The sequence below is a fragment of the Leucopleurus acutus genome (genome assembly GCF_964270905.1).
Source record: "Leucopleurus acutus genome assembly, chromosome: 2".
Classification (NCBI taxonomy): Eukaryota; Metazoa; Chordata; class Mammalia; order Artiodactyla; family Delphinidae; genus Leucopleurus; species Leucopleurus acutus.
The window spans coordinates 176,873,636-176,899,129 of record NC_139143.1 but is presented as its reverse complement, the minus strand read 5'-3'; the positions used below and the strand labels follow the sequence as shown (position 1 = coordinate 176,899,129).

At 38.0% G+C, this 25,494-nt stretch overlaps 1 protein-coding gene across 4 annotated transcripts in view; it reads right to left on the bottom strand.

Annotated features, from left to right (window-relative positions):
• Nucleotides 1–25,494, bottom strand: part of USP48 (ubiquitin specific peptidase 48) — a 66,563-nt gene that overhangs the window by 28,090 nt on the left and 12,979 nt on the right. For 2 of the 4 annotated variants that reach the window (XM_082833614.1, XM_082833612.1), the window contains exons 3-12: nucleotides 24,638–24,794; nucleotides 21,883–22,010; nucleotides 21,420–21,544; nucleotides 20,825–20,933; nucleotides 16,875–17,008; nucleotides 16,184–16,266; nucleotides 8,373–8,552; nucleotides 5,336–5,464; nucleotides 4,496–4,645; nucleotides 824–1,021 (exon numbers count right to left, since the gene is read on the bottom strand). In XM_082833614.1, the coding sequence (XP_082689740.1) occupies nucleotides 824–1,021; nucleotides 4,496–4,645; nucleotides 5,336–5,464; nucleotides 8,373–8,552; nucleotides 16,184–16,266; nucleotides 16,875–17,008; nucleotides 20,825–20,933; nucleotides 21,420–21,544; nucleotides 21,883–22,010; nucleotides 24,638–24,794 (1,393 nt within the window). The remainder of the gene's footprint in view (nucleotides 1–823; nucleotides 1,022–4,495; nucleotides 4,646–5,335; nucleotides 5,465–8,372; nucleotides 8,553–16,183; nucleotides 16,267–16,874; nucleotides 17,009–20,824; nucleotides 20,934–21,419; nucleotides 21,545–21,882; nucleotides 22,011–24,637; nucleotides 24,795–25,494) is intronic. The other 2 variants (XM_082833615.1, XM_082833613.1) reach the window with 1 other exon arrangement.

Genomic DNA, 25,494 nt, shown 5'->3' with positions numbered 1-25,494 from the left:
AAGTCACAAATTTTCACAATATAGCAAATTGGTATTATGTCCTAAATTATTTTGGTGACATAAATATCAAGACAGCAATAGTGTTATCCTGCATAAAGAAAGAACTATAAGACATAAAATGTTATAATATGCTATAACTATCTATGCCAGAAAGTACATTTTACAAGATTTAGATGCAAATTTTGCAAGACCACCATCAAATGATGGAGGGTGTAAAGGAGGGGAGGGTAATCAATATATCTGACAACTATAAATGTAATGTTAATTGTTTAAGACCTTCCTGTGGGTATCAACCAAACCAATACTCTGAAGAGTACTGTACAAAATAACAAAACACTAGATGGCTTTCTCTAATGTATCCTATTTTGTCTGTCTTGTGAGAAAAAACACACAACAAAACTGAATAAGCAGTTTCTTTTCTAACATTATAAATATACTGTGTATGACGCTGCTTAATTTATACTTGACTTAGCAAATCTTTTTTTTTTTTTTTTTTTTTTGCGGTACGCGGGCCTCTCACTGCTGTGGCCTTTCCCGTTGCGGAGCACAGGCTCCGGACGCGCAGGCTCAGCGGCCATGGCTCACGGGCCCAGCCGCTCCGCGGCATGTGGGATCCTCCAGGACCAGGGCACAAACCCGTGTCCCCTGCATCGGCAGGCAGACTCTCAACCACTGTGCCACCAGGGAAGCCCTAGCAAATCATTTTTGCAAAATGCAAGGAATATGAGGTCTAAGCACAGTCTGGGTCAAATGATCATAAAGATCATATAATGCATACTTATTGCATTACTCTTTTTTAAGCAGATAAGACATCTCGAATTACCAGTTAGTCTTGGTCCTCCTCCATATCTACTATAGAAAATGTCTGCTGCATATTCAGATATTCTCTTCATAATCGATATTTTATCAGGATGAAGCTTATCGTGGGAACACAGGCAAGCGTGATTATCAATAGGCTTGGTGGGTGTCGATTCATCCAACCACTTCTGCAGCCACTCAAGAGAGACAAATTCATAGGGCTCTGAGGAAGAAATCAAGGGAAAGAGCCTATGTATTTTTACAGCTTTTTGACTAAGCAATACATTCATTTTCCACAAGACAATGCAAACTCTTTCCAAAGTTAGCAGAATCAGAAGAATCATTGTTCAGGGAAGACGTTTCATGAGTACAGCACAAAGCTCCGTTTAACTAGCACTCATCTGAATTCAAGGAGCTGTGCACGGGAGGGACGAGTCTGCACGGTGCCCTGTAAGATCGGCTGGTATTATTAACCACATTCTACAAAAGAGGTTTCCACAGAGAGAAGTGTCTTGCTTGATAGCACAGCAGAGCTCTGATCAGGACACTTGGTGACTACAAGCCACACTCCAGGCCAGCTCGCAAATCACATAACCTCACCCCCATGACGATTTTCATAAACACTTGTCATCGAGGTGTGATAATACAACTGAAAGTTAAAATGAGGAGTCTGACTAGGTTCTAAGTTAAAAATTAACCTCATCAGCTATAACCGCACTTTCACAAGGCCGTTTAAACCACTGAATTTTTCTTCACCCAAGATGATACTGATGTTGATTAAAAGGTAGTTGATTTCCCCATCCAACTCCATATCACAATCAATTCATTACATTATTATGTATTTCAGGAAATTAAGCTATTTTAAGCAACTTCTAGGATGAAGTGCACTGGAATCGAATATTATCAATTCTGAAGTTGCAAAAATTAAAAGATACAACCAAACACCTCAGAATGTGTTTTAATTTGGGAAAACAGAGCCCCAGAGTTCCGTAAAAGCCAAAATTAAAGATAAAGGGCCAGCTTTGATTACTTACAAAGATCTCCAGTGAGTCCCAGCATAAAACATAGAAGAAAACATACAGAGGTTGAATTTATATATTTGTATTATGATACTACTTCTGATGAGATCTGAGGGATAGACAATTCAACTCAAAGCCCATTTTGACCAATTTTACACTTCCCTGAGATTTACAAGTCTAAAAACTAACTTCCATTTTAAGTTTAGCATAAAACATTTCAATTTTTACAAAAACAAAATCCAGAACTGTTGGATCCCTTATTTGTGCTAAAACTGTACATCATAAACTGAGAGACTCCTAACTGATTGGTCAGCTCTGATGCAGCTGCAGAGGAAGAGCTCGTGACTACAAGTTGAGACCAAGTTCTGCCACCAAGAAACTGAACTTGAGCAAGTCACTTGAACTCTCTATGCTTCAGATCTTTTATTTGTAAAATGAAGGTAATAATACCTGCCTTCTACCTACCTCACAGGGATGCTGTTGAATGTAAAAGATAGGGTATGTGAAGCATTTTGAGCTTTTATGGAAGAAAAGAGATATAGAAAAGTTAATCATATATTCACACAATATATAAATGTGGAGTAAGATTCAGCATAGGTTAACATGGTTGTGGCATTTTACAATGTATAATGGTATGGAATGATCCCTATCCCAGAGAGCAAAATACAAGTCTTAACATATCTAATCTTTTCCCAAGGAAGAGTCCCATAGGTTAAAACTTTTAGTAATCTCAAGGCTATTGATGTAAGATATGAAGATTAGAAAAATCTTGAAAGAGCTGTAGCAATTTCTACCAAGGGCTTCCCTAACAATCGGGGTCTAGCACAAGTCTCAATAATTAAAGTAGATTCTGCTTGTGGAAGGTTTTTACACTACAGATGTTTCTGCACTAGAGAGAGACGCCTGGCAGGTTCTCACAGATGTTCTCCATTATTGTGATGCCAAAGGCATGGAGAATCAACTAACAGGAGTAAGAACTCTATTAAATTGGGATAACAAACTGTATAAAAATCTCAGCATCTGACGAAGCGGGAAAGCAAGTGTTAAAATATTTACCAAAGGGAAACGTATACTATGGTTCAAACTTATTTATATATAGTTTTAACTGCCTGGATTTTGAATAGGAATTTGTTTTTAAAAGTTATAAAGTCTAGAAAGACCATGGCATCAAAAATATTTGAAACAACTTACCTAAAGATAATTTAGGATTATTTAGATAATTTATTTCAACTTAAATAAAAAGGGCCAAAAGAGTTCAGGTTCCCAGTGAGGTTTATATTTTAGGATAAATGACCCTTCTTTTAGTATGTTCACAAAGATAAGATTTAGAAAAAACGTAAGACTTTGATTGGCAGCACAAAACCATGGTCAGTAGCTTTGAGATCTGACAATATTTTAGGAAAACATGGACTTACTATCATATAAGGTTACTATAAACGGGAAAAAATTATAAACCTCATAATTGGTAAGAGTATTGATAACATATATACATATTCGAAGAACACAAGAACTGGTTCTTATAGACGGAATGAAAACAGGCAAGAGGGCACACAGTGTAAACTTGACACATAACATCTTTGGACCATACAATTTTAAAGAGTGATTCTCTTTAGTTTATAGACCCAGTAAGTTGCTTTCTTTTGTCCAGTGAATACAGGAAACCATGAATAAGGTTCAGAAAACAAATTTCTAGGTACCAACTCCTTTGAATAAATTTAGAGATCTGAATTACATGTTCATTTCCAAATTGTTTCCAATAAAACTGAGGTCGGTCTAATTATTTAGGATAATCCCAACCCTTGAAGCAGAGTTAACAGGTTACAAAGAAAGGTCAGAATCAAATTAAGGTATAGTTTAGACAGAACTTTTGAGAGATATTCTTACAGATGTAGCAATTTATATTCATCTTTTGCTTAAAGTAATACCAGTAATGGAAAACTGAGATATCAAAAAGACAAAACCACAAGTACAATTATGCTTGAGTATTTATTTTCTAAAATTAGTAAAACTGCCTCTTTTTAAAGTAGGAGTTGGGTATGGGGAATTGCCTATGAAATGACAGAAAACATTATTACAAATGGCATACCAGCCTTAAGGAGTTGAGGTTTCCTTTTTGAGGCATTAGATAAACTTGAATAAACATACACAGTAAAGGAATGAGCTGGACTGTGTGGGATAATTCTTAAGAAATTAGGGGTCAGCAGAAAGCTTTCCTATTCTTAGAATATTTGATACTAAATTTCAAAATAATCTAACAGTATCATAAAAATAGTACTCATATAAAAGAATGCCTGTTAATACTATTAGGGCACAAAGTACACAAGGAAATAGACTAGGCAAGTTGCTTCCATAGTAGCCCAATCAGATTTTTCTTTCAAAACAAGTTAATGCCTCACAAATTAGAAATATCTACAAGAGTTATATATGCAGAGTGCTGACCTAAACCTCATAATTTATTAAGAGCTTCCCATTTTTAAAAGTACACGATAATGTAAACTATACGGAATGCTACACATTAAGTTACTGTTGGTTTACATAGTAATTGTATAGTGCACAAGCTCGCATTAACGGGTTATAAATAAGAAAGGGCAGGGGAAAGTTTGTTCATACACATTTGTGAACATAAAAGAAACAAGGCACTTAATGGCAACAGTGCTGTCCCAGAATATCTTACAGACCAGCTCCAGCAGGTAACCTTTGGTACAGCTCCTTAACTTCTTCATGCTTTGCTTTTCCTTTATCCACACTTTGCTTACGCATCTCAGCCATTTCAATACACCACTCCTCAAATTTGGAATTATCCCGATCTACCAGCTCTTGAAGAAAGGCTATTCAGAACAGAAAGACACAAAAACCTTTATCCTGTTTTTCAAAGACAAAGAACCATGCTGATTTGTAAATTACAACAAATACTGGCTAAGATTTTGGTGGCAAAATCCTACTATGGTCTCCCTACAACCTGCAGGCAGAAGTAAAACTGAAGACAGACCCTGGAATAATACCAGGGGGTTTCCCTACCCGATTCTGCATGACATCATCAGCCAACTGGAAGCATCAAATGGGTCAGAAACACCATTCAAAACACATGGTGCCACAGACAGAGCACAGCACAGTATTAGGTAAAATGACAACTGACGACTGCCTTCAGCCAAGCAGCAGCTCTTCCTTTCTTATATTAAATCTAGAAAATTTATAACTGGCTAAAACCCAAAACTGCTTTACAAAACTGAACAAAACAGAACCAAATTGCTCTTTAAATTCATCTTTATAATCCACAGGAATTTTTTTTTAATTGCTTTTGCTTTTCTTTAGGGGCAGTCAGTGGAACAGTTCTGTTAAAGCCTCCTTTATCATAAAAACTCACCACTTGAAAGCAAATCTGTGATTATATACACTTTCACCATTTACCATATGCAACCAACCTACCATAATAGATAAAAGCAACCCGTTCTCGTCATTGGCCTTTGAGCATGGTATTCTAAAATACTTGCCTTATGTAATCCTGGAAAATTGCTCACCTGGTACCTGAATAGTCGTGTTGGGTTTTTCTTGAGCTTGTAGTCTATAAACCAACATGTACGCATTTCGAGAGCAGTGAGTTCCTTTGCCACACTTGGGTTTACGTGTCTGGGATTTAGAAGGTTCTGCTGAGGTAAGAGAAATCAAAAGATGACTAAATTAGAATGCCTAGAGTTTATTCATTCTTTTGCAGGGGAGGGGGAGGGGGAGGGTCATAGAAAACAATTCCTAAAATACGAACTCAAAATACATTAAAAGGCAATACAAATTTAGCAGGCTGGACAAATTTTTTAATGTTTAAACAAGTTACTAACCCGCATTGCCTGCCATATTCCATTTTTAAAAGCTGAAAAGAAAGTATTCTTTTTCACAATGACAAACCTGAACCAGGAAAAAAAAACAAACCACAAACTATTATGAGTTTATTTTACTGTTGATCTTAAATTACAAAAATAAATCCAGACTTAATTGTGCAAAGAAATAAAATGGAATGTTCCTGAAAAAAATGAAATAAAATGCTAAGATTAGCCACTAATCTCTATAAATTCAGAAGCAAGTGGAAAACATTCGTGTTTTACATGGCACATACATCACATGAAGGGGATCTTCAAATTGAGTCTGATTACCCCAGGATAACCTTCCAATGGGTAGGAGGTCATGCATAGTTCTGAGGAAATCAGTTACCAGATCCTCAATTGACAATGTATTTTTCTAAAATTGTTCAGGTTTCACTGATGGTTTCCACCTCTCCTTTCAGTCATCTGCCTCACCACCTTACAAAAGAAAGATATAACCTCTTACCTGTGACAAAAAAAATCTTACCTCACCAAAAGATGTTTACAGTAAAATTTCGCAGTTCAATTTTTAAAAATTTCTAACACACTTACATTGGTTTGATCAATTATATAGTTTTATTTAAAAAAAGAAAAAGAACACTCAATCCAGAAGTACTTTCTAACTATTTAGAGCTTTATAGCTACAGAAAACTTAGTATATTCCATTAGAATGAAATTCTATAGGGTCAGTGTAATGGAAACACTAGTATAGGAGAAAAAGGAAACATAAAAAAAAAAAAAACCTGTCATAAAAAAAGATCAGTTCATTTAACTCTGAAAAGGATGACATGGATGTATGGAATCTATATGTTATGTAATTTCATTTGGATACAACAGTAATGCTGCAGTTTAAGTTTCAATATTTATAACTTGTCAGAAGTTACATTATTTGAAGCTATTTAAATTTACAGTGAAAAATGCTGGATTTTAAAATGTGCAATGAAATACAAAAGTTGTTCAATATTCTTATAGGGACTACAGGAGCAAGTATGTTTGAAGACCACAGTCATAGGGAATTAAAACTCTCAGGAGCATGTATACAAAGAAAAGACGTTGGTCATTCCTAACTAAAAAGTTAAGATTTAAGATGTTCATTGGGCTTCCCAGGTGGCGCAGTGGTTGAGAATCTGCCTGCCAATGCAGGGGACACGGGTTCGAGCCCTGGTCTGGGAAGATCCCACATGCTGCGGAGCAACTAGCCCCGTGAGCCACAACTACTGAGCCTGCGCGTCTGGAGCCTGTGCTCCGCAACAAGAGAGGACGCGATAGTGAGAGGCCCGCGCACCGTGATGAGGAGTGGCCCCCACTTGCCGCAATTAGAGAAAGCCCACGCACATAAAAGAAGACCCAACACAGCAAAAATAAATAAATAAATTTTTTAAAAAATTTTTAAAAAAGGGAAAACTCAAAAAAAAGTTCATTAATTTGTATAAGACGGAATATAAAATGATTCATAGAAGTTCACAAGAGAATATAGTAATGACTGACTAATGGAATTTAATGAATAAGTATTTTCTATTTTTGATAAAATAGATAAAAGGAGCAATGTAAGCTGCATATAATGAGAGGTATTAAAACATTGGAATGGGGGCTTCCCTGGTGGCGCAGTGGTTGAGAGTCCACCTGCCGATGCAGGGGACACGGGTTCGTGCTCCGGTCCGGGAAGATCCCACATGCCGCAGAGCGGCTGGGCCCGTGAGCCATGGCTGCTGAGCCTGCGCGTCCGGAGCCTGTGCTCCGCAACAGGAGAGGCCACAACAGTGAGAGGCCTGCGTACCGCAAAAAGAAAAAAATGGTATACATAAAAAAATAGAAAATACTTCTTCCAATTACAAGAATAGAGCCACCACATGGACATCTGCAGCAAGATTCCCCAGGCCTTCCTGAAAGCCAACCTTAACTGCCATGCTACTCCACCTTGGGAAAGAGGTACTGATCCTTTAAGAAAGAAGGGTGGCAGGAGACACACACCTACTCCCAATCCTTTTCTCTTTTTGCATCCCATTGTCCGAGCCTCACCCCAAAATGACAAATACGGTAAGAAAGTGATGAGAAACTCAGCCAAGATGGCTCCTATTGGAAGAACGGCCCACTCCATTCGACAATAAATGGGTACGGAGCCCACGAAAACCGAGGTGATGAGAGCTACACACTAGAATAATACTATTTCAGGAGGTATCGTTTACAGCAGACCTCATTACTACAAAACAGCAAGCAGCTTATTCCCCAGAGGCACTGCTCCACACTCTAGGGATGGAGTAAGATACTTAACAGAGAGGGGTAGACATTGCTCAGGGAACAAAGTTCCCCTGCTATACTTATTTCCCCAAAATAAATTTCCTGACCCAGAGAAAAGGACTACAAATCCTACTATATTACATCTACTACTCATAATTTTTAGCTTAATACTCACCATCCTCTTCCCTAGCTGCCCACAATTAACCTGTTAATTGAAAATTAAATTTGTGCCTTCAAACTGTACTGAAAACATGACATTATGGAAACCATCTCTGGAGCAAAATCATTTTTTTAAAAAATTCAAGCATTTCTATAACAGATGTTCAGAGATTTCATGTGTTTAAGAAATGCAAATAGCCTTGATTGTCCATAACAATCTTGGGCCATAATAATTTATCACAAACATTTCTGGTAAAAAAAAAAATTATATTTTAAAAGGGCACTCACAACTTAAAGGTTTTACCTAGATCTTCCTCAATCCCTAGTTGTAATTTCTTCCCCTCCATCTTTTCTATGTCTTCGTCATTAAACTTATACCATTCACCAGACTGTGGATCTTTCACATGGGCAATGTAGTGACCGGAATAAGCACTCACTCCTCTGTGTATGAGGACTGCACTGAGTTCATACACATAGGACCCACCTAGGGAAGGAGAAAGGGGAAAAATGAAAGAAATTTTGGATAACATTATTTCTTCTTATATCCTGAGCCTGAATTGTAATGATTACAATTCTTTATGCATCTGACAGAGTTCAAAATATGTCACCTAAGATTTAAAGAATTTAGTCTCATAAAATAAAGTAGCAGGCATTGTTTTAAGCAGCTCACTGTATCAACTCTCCATTCCCTCTGCAAAATATACAGGTGGAAAGCTATGGCATTCTGGGCACTCAGGGTTACGAAGCTATTCTGAAGTATACCTTCCCTTCTGCATTAACAGGCTGAGCCATATGCTTACCAAGAATCAGTTGTTCATATTTTCCAACTTATTACAAAAATTAACTACACACAAACTAATAAGATTTGAGTGCAAAACTAAAAAGCTAGTGTTTCTAGAAAAAAGAAAAATATTTTTTAAAAATTGGAGATAAGTCATTAAGGAAAATTGCTTTCAAAATAGGTGTAGACAAGGGAATTCACTGGTGGTCCAGTGGTTAGGACTCGGTGCTTTCAATGCCGATGACGTGGGTTTGATCCCTGTCAGGGAACTAAGATCCCACAAGCCTCGTGGCACGGCCAAAAGAGGGGGAAAAAAAATCGGTGTAGACAAGACAAATAGAAAATACAGAGAAAGAAACAATAAAAATCTAGACTGGGTTCTGCACTCAGATTTCTTTGTGAGTATTTTAACTTATTAACTATTCCACTTTAAATAAACAAAACCGGGGCTTCCCTGGTGGCGCAGTGGTTGGGAGTCCGCCTGCCAATGCAGGGGACACGGGTTTGATCCCTGCTGCGGGAAGACCCCACATCCTGTGGAGCAATGAAGCCTGTGCGCCACAACTACTGAGCCTGCGCTCTAGAGCCCGCGAGCCACAACTACTGAAGCCCACGTGCCTAGAGCCTGTACTTCTCAACAAGAGAAGCCACCGCAATGAGAGGCCTGCGCAACTCAACGAGGAGTAGCCCCTGCCTGCAGCAACTAGAGAAAGCCCGCACGCAGCAACGGGGACCCAATGCAGCCAAAAATAAATAATAAATAAAATAGATAAATTAAAATAAATAAACAAAACCTACATATCACAGCCTATCTACTATGCACATGGTTTATGCAAGAAGAGAAGGCTTTATCCATACATCAAAATATCAGCAAATGAACGAACATTTACGTTTTAAGACAAAATATTTTTAAGTTTGAAAAATATCTTTTAAACATTCTAAACTTAAACTAATTATAGGGAGGAAAATGTACTTAAAGCAATCACTGCTACTACACATTTTATTAATAAAAATTAGAAAAATTCATCAGCAATCCTACAACACAGACATAACCACTATTAATACTGTAACTTATAGATTTTTTTTCCAACAAATATATCATTAACATCTTTCCACATCATTAAATATTCTTCTGAAAATTATTTATAGTGACTATATACAAGTACCACATTATATTGAACCACTCCCTCACTGCTGGACATTTAAACTGGTAGCATTTTATGGCCATTAAATAATTACCTTTGTCATAAAAATCTTTGCACACATATCTTTGTTTCATCACTGTAATTTCCTTAAAACTGCAAGAAGTCAGCCATAAAGGTATAGCCAGTCACTCATTCAACAAATAATAAACATCCTAGACACTGTTTTAGGCATGGAGAATACAGCAGTTGACTGAAATGACAAAGTCCTGCATTCCTTTAGCTCAGTGGGGGAACATGGTAATGCAGATTAATACCTGAAGCAAAGCCCATCTAACCCCCCCAGCTGAAAATAAATTTAAAATACTAAGATAAAAATACTTCAAAATCTTTTAAGATGCAATGATCATCTGGCAACAAATGAAGAATTCTCAGAAGCCAAATACTATGTGAAGGCAGGAAGCTAGGGAGGTTAAGGAAAATGAAACTAATTTCCTCCTGAGAGTATTAGGTGAAACTTTATCAACTTCAACTGTTTTTTTCACATTTCAGAGGTTTGTGGGACCAAAGCTAAGATCCTTAAAAGGTGAGGAGTCTAGAAGAGGACTCACATCGTGAAACTAGGGTTCTTCAGTTTAAGAAATAAGGAGAAATGAACCTACCCTGCAGAGGAAATAGTAGGAAAAAATTATCTGCCTTATACTTTGACTCTTGGGGTGAGGAAAAAAACAAATATCTGTTGCAAGTTTTTAAGAATCAAGCCCTCATGAATATTTCAACCGAGAATTCATACTACCTAGGAAGACAGAAAAACCTCAAGCCAAGAGTGTAGTTTGATGTGGTCCTAGAATGAGTGACAGTTCTAAAGAATATGAATTCAGTCCAACATACACATAAACACACACAAACACAACACAACACAAAACACAAAGGACACAAGTCACTATAACTGAGAGGCAGGAAACAACAGGTAAATAACCCATGAAGTTTTTCATCCCAGTTACTGGAAAAAGTAAAAATAAGTAGAACGTTATGTTTAAAGAAATAAATGATAGAATAAAAACTAAAAGTAAGGAATGAGATTATAAAAAATGAAAGTAAGATGTGATACAGAACCAAATCAAGCTTCTAGAAATGAAAATTACAATAACTGAAAGTCAAAACTCTACACAAGTTTTAACAGTGCAATTAGGTTTGCCTAAATAGAGAATCATTAAAGTAGAAGGTAGACCTGAAAAAAGTTATGTAGAATGCAGGACAAAGCAAGAGTTAGGAGACATGGATGGCAAAGTTAAAATCTTAATACATGACTAATGTAATTCCAGAAGGAGAGATGAATGAATGGAAAAGAGAAAAAAATTTAAGACATAATGGTTGAGAAATTTATCCTTTAGGGAGGATAAATACACTAAAATTCAACCCAAACAGGTCACAGTGGCACTGCAAAAAACAAACAAAAAAAGATCTTCAAAATCAGACAAAATAAAACAGGTCACCTATAAAGAAACAAGAATTAAACCACAACCACCTTTACAACAGCAACAAAGGAAGCCCTAAGACAACAGAATCTCTAACTGTACTGAGTGAAAATAACTGTTAATCCTTAGAGTAAATTTCACAACAAGAAATAAATATACTTCCAGACAGTATGCTGAAAATAACTTGATACCAACAGACCCTTACTAAAGGCATTTTTACAAACTTAATTCAAGTGTTCCAGATGGAAGGTCTAGAATATTAAAAGGAATGATAAACAAAGGAGGTAGGTAAACTAACACCAATAATTCTACAGATAATAAGGCATCCTATGAGGGCGTGTGTGTGTGTGTGTGTGTGTGTGTGTGTGTGTGTGTGTGTTTGGCAGCTGTGGCCACACCAAGCAGCTTGCAGGAGCTTCCTTCCCCAACTAGGGATCGAACCTAGGCCCCTGGCATAGGATTCCCCTTATCAGTTTTTTTTTTTAAGGTAGAACTAAAACACATATGAAAACAATAAACAACTTAGGAGAATATCGATTTCCTAGTGGTTTGAGGTCCTTGTACTATTTTTAGAGGGTAAAGTTGTTAACTCTAAGAGTTAGGTATGTTATAATTTCCAGGTTAATCACTGAAAGAACAAAACAGTAATAGCAAACAGCCCAGCCCAGGTTGTATCCACCAGGTGGGCACTTCCACATTCCATGTTTCAGGGCTTACCTAGACTCACCTACCCACTCTTCTTTCTACTACACTGCACTCTCCCAATCACTTCATGGAAAAGGTGAACGAGAAACCACCTCTCCACTCCCAACCTCAGGTAAGAAACAACCTCTCCACTCCCCAACCTCAGGGAACCTAAAGAAAACTCCTTAACCCTGAGCAGAACAACGGGAAGAGAATGGGGGGAAATGTCATGGTGTTAAATTGGCCAGGTTCTTATAGCGTGAGTGAGCAAGGGAACCTCAAGCAGCGAACTTGATCTGTGATGATACCTAACTAGTAGGGACCCCAGGTGCCTGGCAGAAAGAAACCTGAGGTCTCTCTGAAGGAGGTGGCTTCATCCCAGCCCTAAGTGAATCCCCGTAAAAAATTTTCCAGGGACTTCCCTGGTGGTCCAGTGGTTAAGACTCTGCACTTCCACTGCAGGGGGTGCAGGTTCGATCCCTGGTGAGGGAACAAGATCCCACATGCCATGCAGTGCGGCAAAAATAAAAAATAAAATAAAAATTTTCCAGAGATAACCAGGTACAGAAGACATGGTAACATTAAAATAACCAAATCAGACAGCAAAAATAAATCTGAATAATATTCCACCAATATCAGTCATGGATTATAAAACTGGGCTCTCTATGTTTAGAGAAATGAGAAACTTGAAAATATATGCAAGTGACGGGGAACTATAAAAAGTGATGTAAATTTGAATTAGAGGAATTAGGAGTGTAAATAGATGAACTGATCCAGTTAAAAGATCAAAACTGTCAGACTGGATTTTCCCATATAAATTTGAAATTCTCCAAAATAAAAAGGTTAAGAAGACAGACAGACATACCTGTGGTGTTTTTCTCCAGGGATCAATGGCCCAGATGAAGGAGCAGAGGAGGCAGATTAAGATTTAATGATGGGTTAGATTTCACCTGGCTATATCCCAGGAGGCAAAAGGGTAAACTAAACTATAACGTTTAGGGGTACAAGCTTACACGGTAAAATGCTGAAGCAAAAAGACAAAAAAGTGATTTCCATATAAGTCAGATTACTGGCTATATTTCAGGAGGAAGGAGATTGCAACTGGGTGGGGCACACAGGAATCTTTGGAGTATTGGGAATGTTTTTTCTTGACCTGGGTGGTACTCGTGAAGATACTCACTTTGTGATAATTCTCTGAGCCATACATTTTTGTATTTTAACTTCGATGAATGTGTTACATTTTATAATTTTAAGAAGAGGAGGAAAAATAGAATGGAATAAGATGTATGAAATTTAAACTATGGAAGAAAAAGGTAGCTATGACCCTAAGAAGGACTGAGGCCGAGTGAAAGACAAAATCACTGAAGGAGAGAAGTTGTGACTGAGGCCAGCTGAAGGCTGTCTACAACAGTGGTACCTAGCAGTACTCCCTAAATTATTAATGACGACAATAAACCACAGAAGGATTAGCAGTAACTGTGACTCTACTACCAATAGACATCACGGCTTTCATTATCACATTATCATTGTTGCAGATAACCTGATTTTATACTTATCAATTTACTGTACTCATCAACTTAAGAATTACAGTGGTTTTGACCACTGGAACCTGTTCTTTGGTTTGCACTTATATTACTGTATTACAAATTTGTGTCAGTATTTTGATAACTACATTTAAATGTAATTGGTTTCTGGGACTTCCCTGGCAGTCCAGTGGTTAAGACTTCGCCTTCCAATGCAGGGGGTGCGGGTGCGGGTTCAATCCTTGGTGGAGAGCTAAGACCCCACGTGCCTCGTGGCCAAGGAACCAAAACATAAAACAGAAGCAATATTGTAACAAATTCAATAAAGACTTCAAAAATGATCCACATCAACAAAAATCTTTAAATGTAATTGGTTTCTTCTAAAAGTCTATGAATTTTATTCAGACTCTTAAAATGGTCAACAGGGATATTAAAATCCCCAAGAAATATGGCAGGAGTTAGAGGGTAAGCTGCTAAATGTTCAAGGTATGAGAATCCCTCTGTCTACATATCTCCGTGTATCTGCAGGTTCACTATTTAAAGAAGCAAATGAATTCTCCTTTAAAAAATAGATCATCTTTTAGATCTATCTTTTCCACTTTGTGTGGATATGTGTGTGTAGACATACATGAATAAGAATTTAGCAAAATATAAATACTGGTTATCTGGGTGATAGAATTACAAGTGGCTCTTATTTATAACTCTTCTTTATGCTTTCTGAATTTTCCTAATTATCTAGAATGAACCCTGTGCAATTATAACAAGTTCATTTGTTTCTAGTATTCTACCTATATGAGGTAATACATTTGTATAACAAACATTACAAAAGAGTGTGAACAGGTCTATAACTACAAACTACTGGATTAATTTTACCAGTCATAGCTAACAATTCTAAAATAAGAATTTTTATTTCTCTAATTAAAAATTACTTAGTAGGGCTTCCCTGGTGGCGCAGTGGTTGAGAGTCTGCCTGCCGATGCAGGGGACACGGGTTCGTGTCCCGGTCCGGGAAGATCCCACATGCCGCGGAGCGGCTGGGCCTGTGAGCCATGGCCGCCGAGCCTGCACTCCACAACGGGAGAGGCCACAACAGTGAGAGGCCCGCGTACCACAAAAAAAAAAAAAAAAAAAATTACTTAGTAATCCAACATACTAAAATTATATATACAGCTTTTTTGACTTATTATGGTCAAAGGTTTTCTTTACAATACAAATTGGACAAATATATAATAAATTGAATAATAAGAACTATTCAAAATCATACACTGGAGTCAAGGAAAAGAATAATTGGGGAATTCCCTGGCTGTCCAGGGTTAGGACTGGATGCTTTCACTGCAGTGGCCTCGGGTTCAATGCCTGGTCAGGGAACTAAGATCCTGCAAGCCACACAGCGCACCCGGAAAAAAAAAAAAAAAAAAAAAAGGAAAGGAATATTTTTACATCTCCTAAGTTTCTGACCCCGAGAAATCACTAAGCCATCAGGCTTCTCTAATTTCAAATAATTACCTAAACAAAGGAGGCAGGAAGCAAACTACTACGTAAAGTAGTAGTTTACGTAGAACTACTGCTAAAGTTTATTCATTCAGCCAAATATAATAGTAACAAAGTCCAGCAGCAACTTCTACAGTAGTTTCCTTCTTCCACAGGTGTAAATTTTAAACTCCAGTACTGATTAGAGAGCACCATACATTTTAAGGCTTAAATATTTACCACATCACTTCCCCCAACCTCCCCAATCATTTCTGTTGGAAGGTTTTACTTTATGGCTTGCTCCTATTTATAAGCTGCCACCAGAACTTTTCTACGGAGACAGAGTTTATGATATAATTTCTGTATTAAAAATTTCACAAACATTAAGGTCAATCTTAAAAGAGAAGTAAAATGGTCTGTCCAGTACGGGCAGGAGAAACAAAGGGCAAGATGTTTCTTTTCTCTAACAAGAATCATCCTGTTTGGTAAGATGAAGACTACCAAAAGAAAAAGAAGAGTAAGTTATTAGAGACTCTGTCGTAACATCCTACAACTTATCAGTGGTCATATATATAATTATAGCATAAATATTGGAACTAGGCCATCTAATGTTTTTGATAAAATGGTTTTTAAAAACGTGACTGGAGGCAGCTTGGAGACCCTTAATTTTATGAGGAATTACAGATATGGTATTGAGGCTAAGGTAACAAGCCTTGAGTACAGGAACAGCTAAGTATTTTTCATTTTTTATTCTTTTATACCATTAATTATATACTGGGTTGACCAAAAAGTTTGTTCGGGTTTTTCCGTGAACGAACATTTTGGTCCACCCCAATATACATCCATGAACCATCTAATCTTTGTTATGTACTCACTCATAGAAAATGAAAGTAACATATCGGCTCACCTAAAATGCCTTTGTTCTCAAAGATTAGCAAATAAAATTTAGTAGTAAAATGCTACTCTGTACTGAACACAAATAGATCACAGGTTCGTCTCTGAGCATTATAATTATCACTGCTTGGTAAAAATATTACCTTTGTGTTCCACATACGGCTCCATATCCAAAATTTCTGAGAAGCCAATGTAGGTGTTCAGCTTTTTCTTATGTCCCGTTTGCCTAACCAAGAAAAAGCTAATTATATTTACATTTAAAACAACCATAAAACAATGTATAAGGGCTACTGGTTATTTTAATAAACTGGATAGCAGCTAGGTAGATTTCATTTAGCAATCTTGCTCAAAACATAATACTGTCTTAGAATTGGGCAATAAATAATCAACACCTTAAAAGGTATGCATTTAAAGTGCTAATTCCAAACAGTACATTTCTAGAAGTTTTAGTTTTATTACAAAGGAAACCATACATGTTCCTGCTTTACAGAAGAAATGCACATGTGAAAAAAAATTGCCTGATCTATCTCCATGGGAATGGGGGACGTACTGTAGTGAGTAGAAAATTTACTCAAGTCCTTATACAGTAAAACAGAATGTCAAGGAAATTCAGTTCCTACCTAAATGTCTGCTTTTCCTTGGCAGTTTTTAATAATTTTTCAGAATAAAAAATAAGGATTCTCTATTCTTCCAGTTCTTAATTATGACAGGCTGTAACTTTCATCCCCAAATCTTGACTTTCAAATTATAAGCATTTTACTATCTTATCTATGATAAAATCTGTACATACTAGTCCACAGTGAGCAACAAACACTACGACATGCACATATTTACCTGTCAAAGACAAAACGCATTAGCTGTAAGTTCAGAGTACAAGGAAGACTAAGGAGTCGGATCTTCCTTGTTGCATTCTGTTTGCTTTGACAGTTTTCACAAAAGTATCGATTGTCTCCTTCTAATTTTTCTTCCTGATCAGGAATAAGACACATTAAAAAAAAAAAAGAAAGAAAAGATTTTTTTAAGTGATCAACCCTATGATGCAAATTATAATTTCATTTTAGTTAATAGCTTCTATTTCTATTCAAGCTCTTTAAGTTCAAGTTATTATAAATAATGAAGGACACATAAGATTGTATTAGCTTAGCAGTGACATTATTAATTTGTATACAATGATTTAAAACTAATGTTTCTCTTTCCAAAACGTATGATTTTAAAAATACTTGGCTTTAGATCTTTTCTCCAGATAATCCCAATTCTGGGAATTGTAAGGAAGTAAGTTTAGAAAAGAAATCATAAGGGGCTTCCCTGGTGGCACAGTGGTTAAGAACCTGCCTGCCAATGCAGTGGACTCGGGTTCGAACCCTGGTCTGGGAAGATCTCACATGCCGTGGAGCAACTAAGCCCGCGAGCCACAACTACTGAAGCCTGTGCACCTAGAGCCCGTGCTCTGCAACAAGAGTAGCCACCGCGATAAGAAGCCCATGCCCGCACACTGCAACGAGGAGTAGCCCCCGCTCACCGCAACTAGAGAAAGCCCATGCGCAGCAACGAAGACCCAATGCAGCCAAAAATTAATTAATTAATTAATTAATTAAAAGAAATCATAGGTACTTTGATGCAGCAAAATTAATTTTAAAACAGTGAAAATGGGTGGAAACTACATGTGGGCAATGAATATGAAATTATATATACAAATTTCAAACACACACACAGTTACTGAACCACATTCATGACACAAAACTAAGAGTGCAGAAAAACGCAATGTTAGAGCTAATGGTGGTTTCTTTTTAAATTTTTCCTTTTTTTTATTTATGCTGACTTTCTGCACAGTGTAAAGGGTTTTTTTTAATTATGTGTAACATAGGCAATATTATTTAAGTCAATAAATTTTTAAGGAATTTCAAATGTTCTGATTCTTTCCACTGCCAATCACCTTAGTGATTATTTTAGTGATAATCTCCAAAGTCATAATCTTCAAGATAAGATAGCCCTTTCAAAAAGAAGTTTTGCTCAATCCACAGCTGTCATGTCAGTCAGTCCACAACTCTTTTAGTTGGGCTTCTTTGATCTCCAATGGAATACGGACACACTTCAAAATTCCCCACCTATAACCTTTGGGATCCAGTTTCCTCAAGCAATTTACTGTAGGACCATGTTTAGGGTCAGGAGATGGATATGCCTGGTTCTGAATTTGACACCCTCTAAAATTGTATTAAGTTCAAATCATATTCATTCCTAAGCTATCACACCCTACAACAGTACAGATCGTTGGGATATGCCAATATCTAAGCTTAAAAAAAGTTTGACTGTTAGGTTTTTCAGTTTACTTGGCAGCTCTGTCCTTTTTTTTTTTTGCAGTACGCGGGCCTCTCACTGTTGTGGCCTCTCCCGTTGCGGAGCACAGGCTCCAGACGCACAGGCTCAGCGGTCATGGTTCACGGGCCCAGCCGCTCCGTGGCACGTGGGATCCTCCCGGTCCGGGGCACGAACCCGCATCCCCTGCATCAGCAGGCAGACTCTCAACCACTGCGCCACCAGGGAAGCCCTGGCAGCTCTGTCTTATAGTTAGTTCTTTCCCACCGATATAACAGGTAGTTCTATGAGTAAAGGAAACCACATAGTTACTCTATGAGGCGTTTCCAATGCTGTAGGTTTACAGAAAAAGCTCCATCGGGATAGACCTCAACTTCGTTTATGTTTCTATAAGAGCTTTTTGGTACAGATTACACTACAAGACAATAAATACAGTAATACAATACTAGTACCACCACTTTATTCATTTGATCCAGGAAGCCACACTCGCCCATTTACTCAACTCACATCCCCCTCAGCATCTCTGACTAGCTGCTCCCCTATCTCTCTGATCTTAATGTTTGAATGTCCCAGGGTTCCGCCCTTGGTCTTCGTCTCTCTCATGCCCTTGGTGATTTGATCAAGCCCTGACTTCTCCCCTGAACTATACCTATCAAATCTGCACTGCAGATGCCCCACTGCAGATGCCCCACTGCAAATTCCCCACTGCAAATTCCTAATTCCTCTGCCAAACCTGCTCTTCCCACACTCCTTCACATCTTAGTTATGCCAACTTTATTCTTCCAGTTGCTCAGGGCAAAACCTTAGTAATCCCTGACTCCGCTCTTTCTCCCCATACCCAATCTACAACTTTATCAGCTCTACTTCGAAAAAATCCAACCACTGCTTATCACCTCTCCAGCTAACCCTTGGTCCAAGCCACCATCAACTCCTTCTGTCTGCCCCCTTGCCCCACCATCAGCCTATTCTCAAGACAGCGACCAGAGTTATCCTGTTGAAACAGATTACATCACTCCTATGCATACAGCCCTACATGGTATCTCATCTCACTCAGAGTCAGATTTCCAACAAAGGTCTACCAGGCCCTGTCTGATATGGTCCTTAGTTACCTCCACAATGTCATCTTCTATCATCCTCCCTATGTTTCAACCACACTGACCTCCCTGCTATTCCTCAAACCCCAGGCACATTCTTGTCTCATGCTCTACACTTGCTATTTCATCTGCCCCAGACACTCTTCTCCCCAATTCTTGGATGACTCACTACTCCACTTTCAATCACACTCCACATTCTCCATGCCCCTTCCCTGCTTTAGTTTTCTCCATAGCCCTTATTACAGTTGACACACTAGATGTTTTACTTCCATTTATTTTATTGTCCGTCACTGGTCCCCATACCATTATCACTATAAGCTTCTTAAAGGCAAAAATGTCTGTTTTGTTCCATATGGTTATTCCCAACAGCTGAAACACTGCCTGAACATGTAAGCACTCAATATTTAGCTGAATGAACCCAATAAATGAGAACTTCAAGCATTCTAATGGTTGTGCTAAAGGAGGAGGGAAAGTACAAAATTATTTTAAGAAAGGAAGCTATATAATAAGCTCACCTATCAATACCATGCTATTTGTCTGTTCCTACATGATAACAAAGGCTGCCTCTTAGCAACTTTTCCACTCCAAACAAAGGGGAACCATTTCCCTGTCTCTGCGTAAATCAAAATATACAAAGAGGGACTTCCCTGGCTGTCCAGTGGTTAAGGATCCGTGCTCCCAATGCATGGTGCACGGGTTCAATCCCTGGTTGGGGAACTAAGATCCCGCATGCCGCCTGGTGTGGTCAAAATAAACACATACACACACACACACAGATATGGAGTGGAGAGGCTGAAGAATGGCCGTATTTGATGTAAAAAAATATTTGCATTCAACACTGTCTAGTTCTCATTAAATGAAAAAGTAAATTAACCTTATGGTAACATCACTTACATTTTCTTACTCTGTTACACCCCAATCACACAAGTTTTTGCACATACATAACTCTACATATAAAATAAACTGAAACAGTCAAAAATTATTATTATTTTTTTTTTTTGCGGTATATGGGCCTCTCACTGCTGTGGCCTCTCCCGTTGCGGACCACAGGCTCCGGACACGCAGGCCCAGCAGCCATGGCTCACGGGCCCAGCTGCTCCGTGGCATGTGGGATCTTCCCGGACCGGGGCATGAACCCATGTCCCCTGCATCGGCAGGCAGACTCTCAACCACTGCACCACCAGGGAAGCCCCAAAAATTATTTTAAATGCAGCCTACTTTAATATTTTATAATTTACAAAGTCTCTTCTACATCATTACATAAACAGAGACACTCGTATGTAGAAAAAGTTGAAATGATGAATTTATTCATAAAATCAAAGACATTCAGAATAGTGTTAATGAACAGAAACAACATATACGCCAAAATCTGAATACCTTCAAAAATTCTGAGATACAATCTGTTAACTGTTTGTGGCCTTGGATATTTAACTCCAGTTCATAAAACTTTGATAAAAGCTTAGATTCTCTGCCACACTGATTGCACCTATAATAAAGCAGAGTGATAAAATTAAGATCAGAGTGGGAAAAGCAATAACATTCTACTGTACTACATCCTGGAAATACACAAAGAAGCATTTAATACCTTAATTCTGTCATTGAAATTATCTACACTATGTATATTCAAAAAAATAAAAACCAAGTGATTGATGAGGCCATGCACTTTATGCTTAGGAAAAAGTTTAAGAGTTGTTTTACTTTTAGTACTCCAGCAGGCTCCAATCTCATGCTTTCAGCCCAGACCACAGCCATGAAATAAACAGCAAGAGCTCAACCACAGTTCCCAACACCTGGATGCGTTCAACTGCAATTATCTAGTCAGTTGTTTACATGTTCCCATGGAAACGTATTACTATAAATACTTCAGGTCCCATGATAGGCCACTAAATCCATAACCTGGAACTGAACTAGAAGACACAGAAGCAACCGCCTTAGAATAAAATGCATGATGAAAAAGTGGAAACACACTTACACAGTTACATAAGCATATTCCCCACAGAACTGCTGTTGCACAATGTTCCTCACATCGGGATTCTTTTGTTTAGACAAAGTATCTTCCAAAAGAGACATAAAGAGCTTTGAAAATTCTTGGGCATCCTACAATACAGGTTTGGGTTAATAAAAAGAAAAAAAAAAATCATACCTTGCTTTTCAATTTCTGTTACAAATAGTAATAAGTAAAATAATCCAGAAACTTTGAACTTAGCATTTTGTACTTTTGTACTTTGAACTTAGCATTTTGGAACAAGGACTAGAGCTATGCTGAATCAGTTTGTGCCCACATATGGATTTTCAGAAATGAGATCAAGGAAAATGTATAATATACTGAACAGTAAATAAAATAGAAAAAAATTAATTTTTTAAAATTTCTTCATTTCTTTCTATAAAGATTGTAAGGAATGCTTTTTATATTTAAAAAAATAAAAGGTTCTTACCTGCTGCTGCCCTGTGTCCAAGCCCAAAGCTTTAACAAATCCCGATGGATCAATGTATCGCCTATTACTGTTTTGCAACAAGGCAAATAAGTACTGGAGATGCTCACAAATTGTTTGAGGCTCATAATCTATTAAAGAAATGTTTGTTCTTTTAAAAACTGCTACTTTTTAAAAAATGTACTCCTCTTCACATGAGAACATAATTATAATTAAACACCCTTATATCCAAACTATAATAATGTTTTATTATAGTTTTAAAACTTTAAAAGAAATCACATCTTTTGGAAGTCATGAGGCAGCCATGACTGTCTATATGCATCCCCTAAAGGCAAGAGGCTATACATATGTTACAACAACAATAGCAATCATGACTATGGCTTCTAGAGTGTCAAATCACACCGAAACATCCATTCCAGTAATAAAAACCATACACTATATTTACTATTTGCATTAAATGGCCAAATACTTTAATATAATCTCATTAATGTGAACTTGCCACAAATAGAGCAAATGACAGCAATCTCAAGCACACTGATTCAAATTTGAATGAACAATATAACAATTTACTGTTAAAAATCTTAAAATTTAGTTTCAAGTTCTAGTGAGTTCGGAGAAGGTATGAAAATAGGAAGCATGAATCTCAAGAGCCCTAAAAGATTTGTGTATTCTCTTCTGTGCCAGTTATCGATTAACTAACTGCCTCTCAGCTCCAAATCCACCCTTCTTTGCTTGCTCTGTGCTAACAGAGATGAGCTCTGCAAAGATTCCTCCTTTGCCAGCTAGTGTAACGTTGAGTCTTGTCAGTAGAGGGCGCTCCAGGGTTCCACTCCGTGTCTCACCAGGCTCTGTGGGCTCCCTCAGCCAGCAGTGGCCAGCAGCTTCTCCCGGCACCTCCTCTGGTAGCTTCAGTGGGATGCCTCTTGTGAGGCATTTCCTCCTGAATGACCACCCTGTGAATGACCTCCTGGACACTCTCTGCAAGAGATTCCAAGGCCCAGTACCTCCCTGAGGACAGTTTCCAGCTAGGAAACCCACTGAGGCATCTCAGCACCTTCTTGGCCATCCAGTGAGCTCAGGAAGGCAGTGCTTTCTCCAATGAGGTCTGGATCTCAGGCCTGGTCAGTGGGGCTGTGGGACTCCTCCTTTTGTATTCTTTTTCAGCCCTTGGGGTAGTGGCTGCTCCCCTATCTGCTATATCTGTGTTTTTTCAAGTCCTTTTCAATTCTTACTAACCAATTCCCCTATTACTCTAATTTCCTATTAATAATTTTTTGTCAGTTCAAATCACTGTGTAGTTTGTCTCCTGACTGGTCTGAATGGTTTACCTCTTTACTACCAATTGCGACTCACCAATTGTGAAAAGGAAGTCAATAGTTCATTTTGTAAAATAAAGATAAAAATCTTACTTTCTGGGGTGCAGGGGCTTTACAGGATGTTAAAAGCCCTTCAAGTAAGTTTGTAGCTACTCCAACTTTCTTATTTACAGATTAGATACTACATGAGATCTTAAATAACTTATCCTCTGCTGGTTTTCCTACCTGTAAAATAAAGGAGTAGTGGAGCTGGGACTAGAACTCAAGTCCCATCATTTCCAACACAAACCCTTCTCACTACACTGCACCGTGTCTGCTAATAGCACCAGAAATGCACACTCTTATCCGAGAACAAGGTTAAGGGCTTTGGTGAAATAGTAAGATCTAAGTGTTTAGAAATTAAAAAAACAAAAAAAACCACATCTCTTGAAGATACATATTAAAACCACAATACCCAAAGGTGGCCATGGTACATCATTTTACAAAATAGACATTTAGTTTCCACTTGTTATTTAGCTATCTTCTCATTGGTAAATTTATACTTCAGCAAAAACAATGCTAAAACTGAAAATGATCCATTTTCCATTACTCATCCTTTACATACACTAATTCTTTAAATATCAATATCTTCTATACTATTAATCTAGATTTAAATATTCAGAACTATAGGAATAAAGCTTTGGGGAAACAAACGTAAGAATTTTTAAGCATTGTTTTGAACTGTTAACAAGGACCAAAAGTATTACAATTGTCTAAAGAGCAGCAAGAAGGAAGACGTGGGACTTAGGAACCCTATCTTTTCTCTCTCAGAGCCAAAGACATGATGAGCTATGTGCCCAAGTCAGATCACATAAAAGACAGCACAGGATTTACAAATGAGAACAAGAGTCAAAGGTTCCCAACCTGGAGCTCCTAGACCTGTGTAATCTTATACTCACTTCCCTCTATCCCCCAGCTTTGAGAAGAAAAACCTGGTCATTCCATGGAAGTTCCATCTCAAAGAGAATAATCTCTAAATAGAAATATCAATTAGGAATAATAATCCACATATTATGCATAAAAAAACTAAATAATTCCACTAGAACAGTTTGAAACTGATTTCTAAATTTGCAATGAGTGTAGTCGCATATTAGTAGCTTGCTTTGCCAAGGTTGGTTAATTTAATCTTAATTTTAGAGGGTATTTTGTAAATCAGCCTATTTGGGAATCAAGACAAAAGGCTGTGCGTACACTGAAGTATTTATTAAGTCTCTCAAACTAGGCAAAAGAGTAACATTGTCTGCTTTACTAATTTCTCTCAATCACTAGAATTTGATGGACTGCAATCACAGTGTCTTACAGAGGGAAACTGTAGTTGAAGTTTCCTCTATATGGTTGGTTCAAAGTGGTCTAGCTAGCAAAAAGCTCAGCAGTAAGCCCTCCCCATACCCATCCCCACTCACCTTTCTCTTCTTGGATACCATCTCCCATCATGTAGTCACTACAGGTGCTTGGACATAAGTAGAGCGCCTGCCGAAGCTCCAGGTTAAGAAACCACACTTGAAGAAATGTGTTGACATAACAAGTAGCTCCAAGGTTAGTGAGCCCCACAAATGAGTTCTACAAAGACACAAAATTTACAATTATAAAACCAGTTTCCCCTTAAATAAAAAAATTATGAGAAGTATTATTATTTTTTTTTTTTGCATTACGCGGGCCTCTCACTGCTGTGGCCTCTCCCATCGCGGAGCACAGGCTCTGGACGCGCAGGCTCAAGCGGCCATGGCCCACGGGCCCAGCCGCTCCGTGGCACACGGGATCCTCCCGGACCGGGGCATGAACCTGCGTTCCCCGCATTGGCAGGCGGACTCCCAACCACTGCGCCACCAGGGAAGCCTGAGAAGTATTTTTTTTTAATTTGATTAAAAATGTGTTAAACTGCCTCAACCACTAAACCCCGTGAGCCTCTCTCAGGAAAGGTTAGGGCATAATTATCATGAAAGCCCCATTTGGGTTGACTATGGGAGTGGGGAAAGACTTAGGACAGCATCTCTAGCCTTCTCCAGCCACTTAAATCTAAGCTTAAGAGAACAGTTGGCTCTAGGAAACATCAATTTTAAACATATGTACATAGGTTTTTCATTTGCTATATTCCTAAGAGCCCAGCATTCAGCAGAATGACAAAGTGAAACTTCCAGAAAAGTTCCTTTTTATCCTATAGATCTGGGAGATGGGGGGATGGAGGGAGTTAGTTGCCATTTTTTCTAAAGATAAGGCTGAGAATTCCTGAACTTACAAAGAATCGTTCTTTTTAAGAGAG